General features: G+C 43.0%; 1 protein-coding gene across 2 annotated transcripts in view; it reads left to right on the top strand.

The window, feature by feature from the left end:
• LOC115138373 (EARP-interacting protein homolog) overlaps window positions 1–15,985 on the top strand; it is a 75,177-nt gene that overhangs the window by 123 nt on the left and 59,069 nt on the right. The window contains exons 2-4 of one of the 2 annotated variants that reach the window (XM_029675166.2): window positions 127–187; window positions 373–456; window positions 12,166–12,298. In XM_029675166.2, coding sequence (XP_029531026.1) covers window positions 146–187; window positions 373–456; window positions 12,166–12,298 — 259 coding nt within the window. In that variant the 5' untranslated portion in view covers window positions 127–145. Of the gene's footprint in view, window positions 1–4; window positions 188–372; window positions 457–12,165; window positions 12,299–15,985 lie in introns of those variants that run through there. The other variant, XM_065025651.1, reaches the window with a different exon arrangement.

Below are 15,985 nucleotides of genomic sequence, written 5' to 3'. Positions count from 1 at the left end.
CGTAAGTATTCATTTTTACGTTTGCGGAACTATAATAACGTCCAGTGAGGTGATGGATAACCAGTACAAGCAGCTTATTTGTGAATCCTCAAATTAAACGTTACGCTTTCTATCAATAATCATAAGCTTGCATCAGACGTGGGAAATGGAGGACGATGCACCTGTCATATATGGCCTCGAATTTCAGGTACAGTCAGTTCCATGCATTTGCTTGATAACGTTAATGCTATGTCAGACAACCCCCTAGCTAAGAATTTAACCTCAGTGACAGCTGAGCTGTATTCAATGTATGTCAACATTGTTGCTTTGCAATTATATCATTCATTTTTACAATGTGTCAATTGTATCTATCTTGTTGTTTTGCTTCTCCAGGCTCGTGCACTTACTTCCCAGATAGCTGAATCAGATGCCATTCGATTCCTTGTGGGCACCCAGTCCCTCAAATTTGACAATCAGGTGAGTCAACCTACTACACAGTTGTATATGGGCAATTCCATGGTAATGTTTTTTTCACCTTAAAATGTTTGCCAAACAAAAAACAAAGTTCAGCAAACCATACAACTCCATGCACCAGGACTACATGTAAGAATGTATACAGAAATGTTTACAAAAACACATTTCCTGAAAGATCTGTGCAAACGCAAAATTTGGTCATGGATTTTCGGTCAAATTTACCTCCGATTGTTGTGACCAGTTTTTCCAAAAACTGTTAAACATCTGTTCCGAATTTATTAAGTTTCAAATATGTCTGCCGAAAAGAATTGGATGTCAACTATGACCTTGAATAGATTTTAGTTTTTGAACTACAGAAAGTGACGTGTATTCACACCCGGGAACAGAATTGCGGTAACAGAACTGTGTACGACACAGAAATGCATAATTGTGGATATGAATGTCATTCTCTTCATGGTGATTTATCCTAAACAGGTACACAAAGGTTTAAATATGCAATATCCTCCTTTGCATATTTGGGTGTTAATCTACACACTGGCAAACAAGACAAGATTTGGTTGGTCCAGACCTGACCAAATCTGAACCAGTCATAGATGTCTATGTTTCACAAGTTTGGACATCAAAGTACAGCACAGTAGAGCTCAGTAGAGTACAGAAAAACACAGTACAGTAGAGTTCAGTACAGTACAACACATTAGTGTACTCAACTCTAGTGTGCTCAACTGTGTACTGGCCATTCCGGACTGTACCAAAAATGAAAAACAATGTCTGTGGACATTAAAATTAAAGACAAGGCAGACTGACCAAATTTCTACTACTTTTTCCCAATTTGTAAGTCGCTCTGGATAAGAGCGTCTGCTAAATGACTTAAATGTTAAATGTTTCAACTTCGGTTGGTACTCAGTGGGTAAGGATGCTGGTTAAGGAAAGGAGTCTCTCAGAAATCAAAGCCTTTTGCTTTCTCATACCTTTTAAGACCTTTTCTGGTAGATGTTTTCTAAGACCTATTTTTCCATCTGTTTGATCAGAAATCAAAGCCTTTACATAGTCCTAATATTTAGGATAGAAAATGTAAAAAGAGGGGGCTCATTGTGTCAGTAAGAGCTAGGAGAGGTATAGTAACTGGAGAGAGCGAGAGGGAAGGGTTGCCCAGACTGTTTTCATTTGACATTTACGTAATTTAGCAGGCAATCTTATCCAGAGTCACTTACAGTAGTGAGTGCATACATTTATCCTTTTTTTATACTGTTCCCCCGCGGGAATCGAAGCCACAACCCTGACATTGCAAACACTATGCTTTACTAACTGAGATTTATTTTTATCTCACTAAAGAGAAAGAAAACAGTTATGAGTTGAATATTACAGTATGCCAGTGGAAGGGAGAAATGTAGCAGGTGACCCAACTGTAGTTTGTGACTACTATGCTTTACCATTGCAGCCAATTCAATTGCAGTAATTCTGTTACAGATTTTTCGGAAATTCTGCTACCAATTTGGTAACAGGATTTCAAAGGTGCAATAACTTAATAAATCATAAACCAAATGGATATCAGTAAAAAAATATATATAATTTGTAGGGCTACCTTTTACTTCTTACTCCTGTGAACTTTCATTATTAGAAAATATCTTAAAGGTATGTGTGTTTTCCCTATCTAGTATTCCCAAGGGGGTATTCCACTTCCACTCTAATTATATACTATACCTCAGTGATTCCACCCAGGATTGGCCCACATGTTGTTGCAGGGTTTGGGACAGATATCTCACAACTAGTTCCTCCTGGGTTTCAGCAAGACTGGGTTGTAATGCAATATCTCATTTCCTGTGCTATGACTGTCCATGCCATGTTCAGCTTATTTTAATTTATTGGGGAGTAACTGATTACATGTAATCTGATTATAAATACGTTACCTGCAACAAATATTGTAATTGGATACTTTTGAAAAACAAAATAATTACTTTTAAATTCAGAAAGGATGTTTGCGGGGGAAAATAACACCTTTTGGTTTTCTCAATTGTCACTCAATTCTGCATTGAAAAAGGTGCACGTTTAAGTTGCCTGAGCGAATCTGATCACAAGTCAGTGATGACTACGATGGAACACCAAATGGCTTTTTGTCCTCTTCTAATGCCTCTTAAGGGGAAGGTAAACTGAAAATAATCAGATTACGTTACTGAGTTTTGGTAATCCACAAATCTTGTTACTGATTACAATTTTGGACAGGTAACTAGAAATTGTAACATATTACATTTATAAAGTAACCTACCCAACTGGGTTTAGTGGTACAGTACTTTCAGTAAAGTTGGTTACCTCAAGCCTTGTCCAGCAGCTGTGTGGCTTTGAGAGTTGTAGTCCTAGCAAACAAGCCTGGGATCATGCTAGCCGTATAGGCCTGTGTGGACCAGGTATTGCTGTGAGGACAGGCTTAGCCTTGGCGCCTGTCACTGGGTATTGGGCTGACTCCAATTTAGTGTGTGTGTATGTGGTCTTTTCTAGGTCATCATGCAGATAGACAACCGACAGAAACAGTTGGCCATAAACGAGGGCGAGATAATTAGTGATTTTAGAGAGAGGAGAGACTGATGTCTGTGTTGAAATGTTTTTGGCATCCTTTGGTGAGAAATTGCCAATTCTTTTTTTTGATTCTGGGATTGGCTGTTGTTTACAAGTCTATGGGTGTTAAGATGTAGCTGGAGCCCACTTTGAACATATCCCTGTGGTTGGACAGACAGACGGTACTTATGTTTGACTCACCCACACCATGTTTTTGAGAGGCAAATACTCATAATGATCGTACTGCTGTGATTCCTGCACCAAACACTGACAGGTGATGTTGAGGGAAAAAAGGGAGTGTTTTGTACCAGCATTTCAGAATGCACTACAGTTATAACAAAGACAGCAATAATTTCAGCCAATCATTATTGAAATGCTATTTCACGTACAATTATTGGATGTTCCAGAAAGTGTTCTTCCTTGAAGATGACTTCAGTCCCATCCTCAAGAATTGATCACATAAAGACCCCACCTGATTGGCTCTGGCTTCAGAGGCACTTATCCTGTACCTTTGGACATGTCAATAAGCCTCCTGGCTTTTTATCCTTTCATTGTCTCTATAATGTGTGGCCCAGATATCTAATTTACCCTCTCCTCTCACCTCAAGTGCCACTTCAGCCCTGAGAGGGCAGGGCAATATGAATGGCACATTGTTGGGGATCCTCCGGTGTGTGTGGCATTAAAGGGTACTAAAAAGATAAAGGATATTTGCCGTACCACCTCTGCCATCTCTTTACTCCCCTGCCCCACTTACTGTCATCTGCACCACTAAAGAGCTTTAACTAAGAGGCCCAAAAGTGGAGACCACCGGCCAGCTCGTTTTTATCCCTCTGAGAGAGGGATGGAGGGATGAAGTTACTCAACAGGCTCCAGTTGGAGAATAACACAGAATAAATTACCCATGGGAATTCTCCTCCAGACCTGGGTTCATTCAGGGGCCCTGTTACCGGCCCTCCTTCCAATTACCCTGTCCCACCAGCACCAGAATTTATTTGTATGGTTCCCTTCTATAAAATTAGAACTTTGCGTAATAATTTTGGCTCAATGGGTTCCAGCCCAAGGTTAATGGCAGGCAATGTGGCTTTGAGGCGGCTAAAGGATGCTCTATGCTGCTGTTCCAATGCTCTGCGCTTCTCCTCCCTGCCTGTAAAAAATGAACAGGGGAGAGGAGTGCCAGGAGTTATTGTCCGGTGCCACCAGATGAATGGTTCCCACGGTGCAGTGAGACTCAGCCTTATTAGAATGATGTGTGTTATTAACCACATCAAACCAGATGATTGTCACTGCTTTACAACCTACAGATGTCAGATCTTAATTTGACCACTTTCGTCGCAGGAGGAAAATAATCCTGCAGCAGGAGAATTTGAATATCGAAAATAGAATCGCCACCAGGGGTCAGCTTGAAGCGGTGTTTGTAGACAATGCACATCGTACCTACATTGTACCTTATGTAGGCTACATGCAGGTTACAGTTCGTCTCGTGTGAATTCTTATGTGGATTATAATAAATGGACATAGAGTACCTTTCGAAAGGATTGACCTTTTCCACATTTTGTTGTGTGACAGGCTGAATTAAAAATGTATTCAATTGAGATTTTGTGTCACTGATCTACACACAATACCCCATAATGTCAAAGTGGAATTTTGTTTATAGAACATTTTAGAAATGAATACAAAATGTAAAGCTGAAATGTCTTGAGGCAATAAGTATTCAACCCCTTTGTTATGGCAAGCCTAAGTAAGTGCTTAACAAATCGCATAATAAGTTGCGTGGACTCATTCTGTTTTCAATAATAGTGGTTAACATTATTTTTTGAATGACTACCTCATCTCTGTAACCCACACATACAGTTATCTGTAAGGTCCCTCAATTGAGCAGTGAATTTCAAGCACAGATTCAACCACAGAGAAGACCAGGGCGGTTTTTCAATGGCTCGAAAATAAGGGCACCGATTGGCAGAGGTGTAAAAAATAAAATAAAAAGCAGACACTGAATATCCCTTTGAGCATGGTGAAGTTATTAATTACACCTTGGAAGATGTATTAATACACCCAGTCATTACAAAATGTCAGGCGTCCTTCCTACCTCAGTTGTTCGAGAGGAAGGAAACTGCTCAGGGATTTTACCATGAGGCCAATGGTGACTTTAAAACAGTTAAGAGTTTAATGGCTGTGCTATGATAACTGAGGATGGATCAACAACATTGTAGTTACTCCACAATACTAACCTAAATGACAAAGTGAAAAGAAGGAAACCTGTACCGAATACAAATGTTCCAAAACATGCATCCTGTTTCCAACAAGGCACTTACTGCAAATAATGTGTCAAAGAAGGTAACTTTTTGTCCTGAATGCGAAGTGTTATGTTTGGGGCAAATCCAACACATCATGGAGTAACACTCTTCATATTTGTCATCGGCAAGAACTAGGGAGTTTTCTTTTATTGCTAAAAAGAAACGGAATACAGCTATAAGCACAGGCTAAATTCTAGAGGAAAACCTGGTTCAATCTGCTTTCCACAGACACTGGGAGATGAATTCACCTTTCAGCAGGACAAGGCCAAATCAACACTGGAGTTGCTTACCAAGACGACATTGAATGTTCCCGAGTGGCCTAGTTACAGTCTTGACTTAAATAGGCTTAGAAATCTGTGGCAAGATTTGAAAATGGCTTTCTAGCAATGTTCAACTATCAACTTGACAGAGCTTGAAGAACTTTTAAGAATAATGGACAAATATTTGCAGCCAAAGGTGCTTCTTCAAAGTATTGATTTAGGGGTTTGATTACTTATGTAAATGAGATATTTCTGTATTTCAATAAATTTGCAAACATTTCTAAAAACATGTTTTCACTTTCATTATGGGGTGTTGTCTGTAGATGGGTGAGAAAAAAACATTTATTTAATGCATTTTGAATTCAGTCTGTAACACAACACAATGGGGGTATGAATAGGGGTATGAACACTATATCAAGGCACTATATTTGTAGGGGCTACATGTATTTTTTTTATATGTTGAAGGAAAGCAATAGGCAGGATAAATGATTAGTTTCCTCAGTGACCGCATGGCCCAGTGTTTACACTACTGACCCCGGTACACACAGGCCCTATGCCAGAGTCGGCATGAGTTTGAATCCAGCTGCCTTTTGACTCATGGATGAATGTCTATTGCTGCATTAATTCTGCATGGTTACAGGGTTAAAACAGGGTTAAAACAGAAACAACTTCTGTCACCGATAGAGATGGCTGCCTCGCTTCGCGTTCCTTCAAAACTATGCAGTATTTTTTTTTTTTTTTTTTACATGTTATTTCTTACATTGGTACCCCAGGTAATATAAGGTTTTATTACATACAGTCGGGAGGAACTATTGGATATAAGAGTAACATCAACTCACCATCATTACGATCAGGAATACGACTTTCCCGAAACGGATCCTCTGTTTTGCCCACCTCCCAGGACAATGAATCGGATCCCAGCCGGTGAACCAAAACAACGACTCCGTAAAGCGTCATTATAGAGACAAAGTAGAGTCGCAATTCAACGGCTCAGACATGAGGTATGTGGCAGGGTCTACAGTCAATCATGGATTACAAAAAGAAAAACCAGCCCCGTCGCGGGCCAGGATGTCTTGCTCCCAGACAGACTAAACAACTTCTTTGCTCGCTTTGAGGACAATACAGTGCCACTGACACGGCCCGCTACCAAAACCTGCGGACTCTCCTTCACTGCAGCCAATGTGAGTAAAACACTTAACGAACGTGTTAACCCTCGCAAGGCTGCAGGCCCAGATGGCATCCCCGGCCGCGTCCTCAGAGCATGTGCAGACCAGTTGGCTGGTGTGTTTACGGACATATTCAATCAATCCAGTCTGCTGTTCCCACATGCTTCAAGAGGGCCACCATTGTTCCTGTTCCCAAGAAAGCTAAGGTAACTGAGCTATATGACTACTGCCCGTAGCACTCACTTCCGTCATCATGAAGTGCTTGAGAGACTAGTCAAGGACCACGTCACCTCCACCCTACCCGACACGACACCCTAGACCCACTCCAATTTGCTTACCGCCCCAATAGGTCCACAGACGACGCAATCGACACCACATTGCACACTGCCCTAACACATCTGGACATGAGAAATACCTATGTGAGAATGCTCCAGGCTCTGATCAGGCCCTACACCCAAACAAGGGCACTGCGTTCATCCACCTCTGGCCTGCTCGCCTCCCTACCACTGAGGAAGTACAGTTCCCGCTCAGCCCAGTCAAAACTGTTCGCTGCTCTGGCCCCCCAATGGTGGAACAAACTCCCTCACGACGCCAGGACAGCGGAGTCAATCACCACCTTCCGGAGAAACCTGAAACCCCACCTCTTTAAGGAATACCTAGGATAGGATAAAGTAATCCCTCTCACCCCCCCCCCCCTTAAAAGATTTAGATGCACTACTGTTCCACTGGATGTCATAAGGTGAATGCACCAATTTGTAAGTCGCTCTGGATAAGAGCGTCTGCTAAATGACTTAAATGTAATGTAAATGTTCATTGACTCCAGCTCAGCATTTAACACCATAGTACCCTCCAAACTCGTCATCAAGCTCGAAACCCTGGGTCTCGACCCCGCCCTGTGCAACTGGGTACTAGACATCCTGACGGGCCGCCCCCCAGGTGGTGAGGGTAGGTAACAACATCTCTATCCCGCTGATCCTCAACACTGGGGCCCCACAAGGGTGTGTTCTGAGCCCCTACTTATTTTCCACCATAATTTGCAAATAAATTCATTACAAATCCTACAATGTGATTTTCTGGATTTTTTTTCCCTAATTTTGTCTGTCATAGTTGAAGTGTACCTATACATACATATACATATGTACATATTCTTCATTCCTTTACACTTGTGTGTATAAGGTAGTTGTTGTGAAATTGTTAGGTTAGAGTACTCGTTGGTTATTACTGCATTGTCGGAACTAGGAGCACAAGCATTTCGCTAAACTCGCATTAACATCTGCTAAACATGTGTATGTGACAAATAAATTTGATTTGACTCAAAGGTTAACAGTTTAGGCAATACTTCAGAGTGGTTAAGGTTGGGACTATGGTTTGGGGAAGGCTTAAAACAAAATAATTTAAAAAACGACGTGCCTATGTATCATTGGTTTTGTTAGTGCTGTGAACTGCCGTAGCGCAGTGGTCTAAGCAGCACGCTCCGGCTACAAGCCTCACGAGTTAGTGCCCAGTGCTGGGCTATATTGTAACCAGCCTGAGCCTACTTAGGTCCAGAAGTTTAATTGCATTTATAGTCTGATAATTTACGCATCAAAGAAAAGTGTCTCAGCTCAATCTAAATAGTCTTTGGATCCACATCGAAGACCACAACTATGCTGAACAAAAATATAAACTCAACATGCAACAATTTCAAAGATTTTACAGAGTTACAGTTCATATAAGGATGTCAGTCAATTGAAATAAATAAATTAGGTCCTAATCTATGGATTTCAAATGACTGGGAATACTGAAATGCATCTGTTGGTTACAGATACCTTTATTTAAAAAATGTGGGGCTTGGATCAGAAAACCAGTCCACATCTGGTGTGACCACCATTTGCCTCATGGACCGCGACACATCTCCTTCACATAGAGTTGATCAGGCTGTTGATTGTGGAATGTTGTTGAGGATGTTGATCAAGAGCATCACAAACATGCTCAATGGGTGACAATGTCTGATTAGTATGCAGGCCATGGAAGACCTGAAACATTTTCAGTTTATAGGAATTGTGTACAAATCCTTGTGACATGGGGCCGTGCATTATCATGATGAAACATGAGGTGATGGTAGCGGATGAATGGCACGACAATGGGCCCCAGGATCTCATGACCGTATCTCTGTGCATTCAAATTGCCATTGATAAAATGCCATTGTCTTCGTTGTGCATGGCTTATGTCTGCCCATACCATAACCCCACTGCCACCATGGGACACTCTGTTCACAATGTTGACAGCAAACCGCTCGCCCGCACAACGCCCTACATGTACACATGGTCTGCGGTTATGAAGCCAGTTGGACGTACTACCAAATTCTCTAAAACGAGGTTGGAAGCAGCTTGTGGTAGAGAAATTAACTTTAAATTATCTGACAACAGCTCTGGTGAACATTCCTGGAGTCAGCATGCCAATTTCACTCTCCCTTAACTTGAGATGTGTGGCATTGTGTTATGTGACAAAACTGCACATTTTAGAGTGGCCTTTTGTCACTAGCACAAGGTGCACCTATGCAATGTTCATGCTGTTTAATCAGCTTCTTGATATGCCACACCTGTCAGGTGGATGGATATCTTGGCAAAGGAGAAATGATCACTAACGGGTATAAACAAATGTGTGAAAAAAATTTGCATATGGAAAATTTCATTGATCTTTTATTTCAGCTTATGAAATAAAACACTTTACATATTGCATTTATATTTGTGAGTGTATATACTGACAAACTATGCATAGCCTATCTATAAAACGTGAACGACATCCACACGGAAGGCCTACATCTGCCAATCAACTGATGGCCCAAATCAGCTGATAAACTCAGCCAGGGAAACCCAGTAGCCTATTATGGCTTTTCACACCTTTTCATTAATTGACAACAAGGGGCCTATTGAAACCATCGATGGCACTATATTATCGCCAGATGTCTCGTTAAACCATCAACACGTGCTAAATTCACACGCACAGCTGATCTCAATTGCAACCATTGCTGACACGGTAGGCTTGTATTGTATGTGCTCAGCTACAGTGAAGGCCGCAGCCCGAACCGCTATACTACTGCATGCCACGATTTGAAGGCAATTTTGACCTTACCCATACACTTGACACTTCTATGTCATGGCCCAGTGGAGACCAATATCTATCTTGTGTTATTAAGCTGTATAAAATGGTGGTTGTTGATGCGTGTGGCTGCATTTCAGATCCATGTTTAATGTTTTAAGGTCTATAGTGTTTGAGCGAGCGAGAGAGAAAATGATTTTGATAGCAAACCCTGATCCCAATGACTCGACTGCCCCCGCATGGAGAGAAAGACAACTGCTCTTTTTTAGGGACTCTCAAGGCTCATTTGAAATTACTGATGCAGCAGGAACATTCTCTACGACAAAAGAGTGATCAAGTTAAGATCCGACATCCGTAAATCAAAGATTTCCAGAATGGTAAATTCAAATAAGCCTAAGTCAAATCAAGAGGTCCCAACTTCCTGCACACTGCTTGCTTACATAAATTGGGCCAACGTTTTCAATTGTGATGCTAACATTGTGTTCTGCTGACCTTTAAGAGGTTGCCAAGATGCACTACATGACCAAAACTATGTGGACACCTGTTCATCGAACATCTCATTCCATAATCATGGGCATTAATATGGAGTTGGTCCCCCCTTTGCTGCTATAAGAGCCTCCACTCTTCTGGGAAGGCTTTCCACTAGATGTTGGAACATTGCTGCAGGGACTTGAATTCATTCATCCACGAGCATTAGTGAGGTCGGGCACTGATGTTGGACGATTAGGACTGGCACGCGTTCCAATTCAGCCTAAAGGTGCTCGATGGGGTTGAGGTCAGGGCTCTGCAGGCCAGTCAGGTTCTTCCACACCGATCTCATCAAACCATTTCTGTATGGACCTCGCTTTGTTCACTGGGGCATTGTCGTGTTGATACAGGAAAAGGCCTTCCCCAAATTGTTGCCACAAAGTTAGAAGTCATTGTCTAGAATGTCATTGTATGCTGTAGCGTTAAGATTTCCCTTCACTGGAAGGGCCCGAACCATGAAGAACAGCCCCAGACCATTATTCCTCCTCCACCAAACTTTATAGTTGGTACTATGCGTTGTGGCAGGTAGCGTTCTCCTGGCATCCGCCAAACCCAGATTAGTCCGTTGGACTGCCAGATGGTGAAGCGTGATTCATCAGTCCAGAGAACGCGTTTCCACTGCTCCGGGGTCCAATGGCAGCGAGCTTTACACCACTCCAGCCGACGCTTGGCATTGCTCATGGTGATCTTATACTTGTGTGCGGGTGCTCGGCCATGGAGACCCATTTCATGAAGCTCCAGATGATTTGCTTCCAGAGGCAGTTTGGAACTCGGTAGTGAGTGTTGCAACCGAGGACAGCCGATTTTTACGCACTTCAGCCATCAGTGGTCCCGTTCTATGAGCTTGTGTGGCCTACCACTTTGCGGCTGAGCCGTTGTGAAGTGGAAACGTCTAGAAGCAACAATAACAGCACTTACAGTTAATCAAGTCAACTCTAGCAGGTCAGAAATTTGATGAACTGACTTGTTGGAAAGGCGTCATCCTATGATAGTGCCACATTGGCCTTACTGAAGAGCTCAGTGACTTTCAATCTACTGCTAATGTTTGTCTAATGAGATTGCATGGCGGTGTGCTTGAATTTATACACCTGTCAACAATAGGTATGACTGAAATAGCCGAATCCACTAATTTGAAGTGATGTCCACATACTTTTGTATATATGGTGTAACTTCATGGCTGTTAGACAATCTGGAATCAATTAAACAGGAAGCTTTGGCTTCACAACACCTGTCAACCATTGTCCAATATCCACCATATCTGAGTTTCAATGCTTTTAACTCTCCTTGTAGCCTGTCTCACTAAAAGGCCTACCTTGGAGCAAAAGGATGTCACATGACCATCACTACTGCAGTCATGTTTTACTGATTTCACAGAGAGTGACCCCTCCCTGCTTTCATGTTTCACATATTAGTTATCATATGCTGTGAAGTGTGGTGAGCTAGATTTGCTCGATCTTCGTCTATCGGACCTTTATTAGACATGTGAATCTCTCTGTAACTCCTATGAATCTAACCCAAGTTCTGAAGGGGTGTTTAATCACTGCTTTGAAGGGGAAATCAATACAAAAAAAAACACAGTGGGTGTGTGAAGTTAAGAATGCATTTACTGTCATATTAAACTTTTTTCTGTGAGAAGTGAGGGGTGCTTTGAATTGTTGAGGGTTAGGGTGACTGGTGAGAGATGACGGAAGAGGAGCTCATTCCAACCTCTTCCTCACTGCTCTCGTTCTCTCTGTTTCCGTGCTGTCGACCTCTCTCTGTTTCTCTCTCTCGCTCTCCCTCCCTCTCCCCTCCCCACCTCTCTTTCTCTCTCCTCCTCTCTCCTTCCCACAGATCCACATCATTGACTTTGATGATGAGAATAACATCATTAGTAAGAGCGTCCTGCTGCACCAGGCAGGGGAGATATGGCACATCAGCGCCAGTCCTGCAGATAAAGCCGTGCTGTCGACCTGCTACAACAAAAGTGAGGCTTCCACACTCCCGTTGCATCTCGTCCCTTTCTTCTCTCACTAACACACTCACACTCTCCCGTTGTATCTAGTTCCTTTCTTCTCTCGCTAACACACTCACACTCTCCCGTTGCATCTCGTCCCTTTCTTCTCTCACTAACACACTCACACTCTCCCGTTGCATCTCGTCCCTTTCTTCTCTCACTAACACACTCACACTCTCCCGTTGTATCTAGTTCCTTTCTTCTCTCACTAACACACTCACACACTCCCGTTGTATCTAGTTCCTTTCTTCTCTCACTAACACACTCACACACTCCCGTTGTATCTAGTTCCTTTCTTCTCTCACTAACACACTCACACTCTCCCATTGCATCTTGTCCCTTTCTTCTCTTCTCCTTTTCTTTCTCTCTGCCTGTCTCTCTCTCTTTATCTCCATCTCCTTTTCTTTCTCTCCATCTGTCTGTCTGTCTGCCTCTCTCTCTCCTTTTATTTTTCTCCGTCTGTCTGTCTGCCTCTTTCTCTCCATCTGTCTGTCTGCCTCTCTCTCCTTCTCCTTGTCTTTCTCTCCGTCTGTCTGCCTCTCTCTCTCTTTCTCTTCTTTCTCTCCGTCTGTCTGCCTCTCTTATCCTTCTCCTTTTCTTTCTCTCCGTCTGTCTGCCTCTCTTATCCTTCTCCTTTTCTTTCTTTCTCTGTCTGTCTGCCTCTCTCTCTTTCTTCTTTTCTTTCTCTCCGTCTGTCTGCATCTCTCTCTCTTTCTCTCTTTCTCTCTTTCTTCTTTTCTTTCTCTCCGTCTGTCTGCATCTCTCTCTCTTTCTCTCCTTCTTCTTTTCTTTCTCTCTGTCTGTCTGCATCTCTCTCTTTCTCTCCTTCTTTTCTTTCTCTCCGTCTGTCTGCATCTCTTATCCTTCTCCTTTTCTTTCTCTCCGTCTGTCTGCCTCTCTTATCCTTCTCCTTTTCTTTCTTTCTCTCTGTCTGTCTGCCTCTCTCTCTTTCTTCTTTTCTTTCTCTGTCTGTCTGCATCTCTCTCTCTTTCTCTCCTCCTCCTTTTCTTTCTCTCCGTCTGTCTGCATCTCTCCTTCTTTCCCTCCTTCTCTTTCTCTCATTCTGTCTGCCTCTCTTATCCTTCTCCTTTTCTTTATCTCCGTCTGTCTCCATCTGTCTGCCTTTCTATCTCACTCTCTCCCTTCTTTTTTCAGTCTTTTTTTCCTGTCTTTATGTCACTAGTCTCTCTCACAAATAGGGGCCAGAGTTTTTGCTGGTGAAGTCATGTGTAAAGGAAAAACTAAGGGTCCCATAAGGTATAGCTACTGAATTCTGTCTTGACCTGAAAGGATGTTATTTAAGGTAGCCATCTAGGCAAGACAGTAAGAACACTGTTAGCCAGCCATGTCCACCCCTGTCCATGGACTAGATAGGACACACACGACATACAAGGCCAGACTCACACCATCTCCCAACAATTTCACGCTAGCAATTATGCTAAAGTAACATGTCACATTTCCCTCACACTTCTGCCAACAGTTGCCACGAGGCAATTAAAAATCTAAAGGAACACGACTATTTGGACGAGAGAGAGAAGAAAAAAAATGTAATTAAATTTCTGAGTTCATTAGATGAATGCCTTTGGCCTTGGTGACAATCTGAATCACCTCTGGATGTACTGCCATTTTGAAGAGAGAGACAGGGAGAGAGGCATTGAAAACAAGGCTGTGATACACGATATGTCAGTGTGCAGTTCAAAAGAGAAATGTAATTGCCATTACATCCAATCTAATGGAGCAGCCCCAGTCAAAGAGAAGCGCAGTGGAGGAGTGAAGATCATATGCCCCAATTTTACCTACTAAGTCACTACTGCTGCTGCTGAGGCAAATTCATTTCTATCCACTATCTGATCTGAGAAGATAGGCTGTCTCTTGTGAAGGTGGTGTGGTTGGGGTGTGAATGTGGCATAGGGTGCAGTGGTAGACAGCGATGAAAGAGTGAGAGACTGCGATAACAGGGAGGTTTGGAGGCCAGGGTAGGCCTCTAGGGGCAGCAGACACCAGAGGGAGAGAGGGCCACAGTCTCTCATTCTGTCTTTCTTATTCTCTCTTTCTTTCTCCCTCTCTCTTTCTCCCTCCCTCTCTCTCTCTCTCTCTCTGTCTCTGTCTGTCTCTCTCTCTGTCTCTCTTGTCAGCTGGGCTCTACATGCTTCAGCTCACACGATGACAGCTCCCGTTAGAGCACAGAGACCAGACCACCCCACTGTAGACAGACACATGCATGTCACACACAAAATGTATATTTATGAATATTATTTCTGTCACTTGACTAGCTCCTTCTCTAACTACTCGCTATTATACAAGAGATAATCAACAAGGGGTTATGCGTTCTCTGGAAAATAATGTATGACGTAGAAGGTTCCACGACGCACTAGCCCCGAGTTAATTATCCCACTTATACCAGGGCTATAATTAAGCAATAAAGCATGAGGGAGTGTGGTATATGGCCAATGTACCACAGCTAAGGGCTGTTCTTTCGCACGACGCAACACGGAGTGCCTGGATACAGCCATTAGCCGTGGTATATTGGCCATATAACACAAACCCCTGAGGTCCCCTATTGCTATTGCCAACGTAATTAGAACCCTGAAAATGCTCATACCTGTGGTACACGGTCTTATATACCACGGCTTTCAGCCAATCAGCATTCATATAATTTAACATATTTCATTGTCGAAATGTGTTCAACATCCATTTTAAAACAATTATACCTTCCGGTAACCTGCCTCACCCAATGTGATACGGGACCGCTATTTTTTTAGACCTTATAGCCAGAACCACCTAGCCATCAGTAGCTAACCAGCTAATTAGCTACAAGCTATTTAGTCATTGTTAGCCACTGCCAGCAGCCTTTACCTTCTGCACAGATACCTGCCCTTTTTTTGCCTAGATAATACTTGCAAGCCTACCAGTATCGGACTGTTTCTCCACTACAACGCCGGATTCCAGCCGTAAACCCTGGACGATTACTCCTGATCTTCACAGCTAGCTAGCTGCCACCGAGTGACCCAGTACCGAAGCTAGCCCTGAGCCAGGCCAGGCCTACCTCCTGGCCTAATCAGTTGTTCACCCGGACTCCACCCAAACACGGCTAGAATCCACTACTCCACCGGATCCTTGCCGTAAGCTCTGGACCTTGGCAATGGATCACCGGTGCTACCAAGTGGCTATAGAGGCTAACGCCCCTGCCCCGACGCTAGCACCAGTTAGCCGTGAGCCAGGCGCATCTCTACAACATTTTCCATCAAGATGGAACTGCCAAAGGGGGAGGAGTTAGTCTGCAAAGTTCTGTCATACTTTCCAGGTCAATGCCCAAACAGTTCAACTTCTAATTAAAAAAAATATATATTTCCAGAAATAAGTCTCTCACTGTTGCCGCCTGTTATCGACCTCCCCTCCGCTCCCAGCTGTGCCCTGGCCCCCAATCTAGTTTCAGAGTTTGTTCTGTTAGGTGACCTAAACTGGGATATGCTTAACACCCCGGCAGTCCTACAATCTAAGCTAGATGCCCTCAATCTCACACAAATCATCAAGGAACCCACCAGGTACAATCCTAAATCCATAAACATGGGCACCCTCATAGACATTATCCTGACCAACTTGCCCTCCAAATACACCTCTGCTGTTTTCAATCAGGATCTCAACGATCACTTCCTC

This window comes from Oncorhynchus nerka, linkage group LG12 (genome assembly GCF_034236695.1).
Source record: "Oncorhynchus nerka isolate Pitt River linkage group LG12, Oner_Uvic_2.0, whole genome shotgun sequence".
Taxonomy (NCBI): domain Eukaryota; kingdom Metazoa; phylum Chordata; class Actinopteri; order Salmoniformes; family Salmonidae; genus Oncorhynchus; species Oncorhynchus nerka.
Note: the sequence above shows the minus strand (reverse complement) of the source record. Positions and strands in the feature narration are given on the sequence as shown.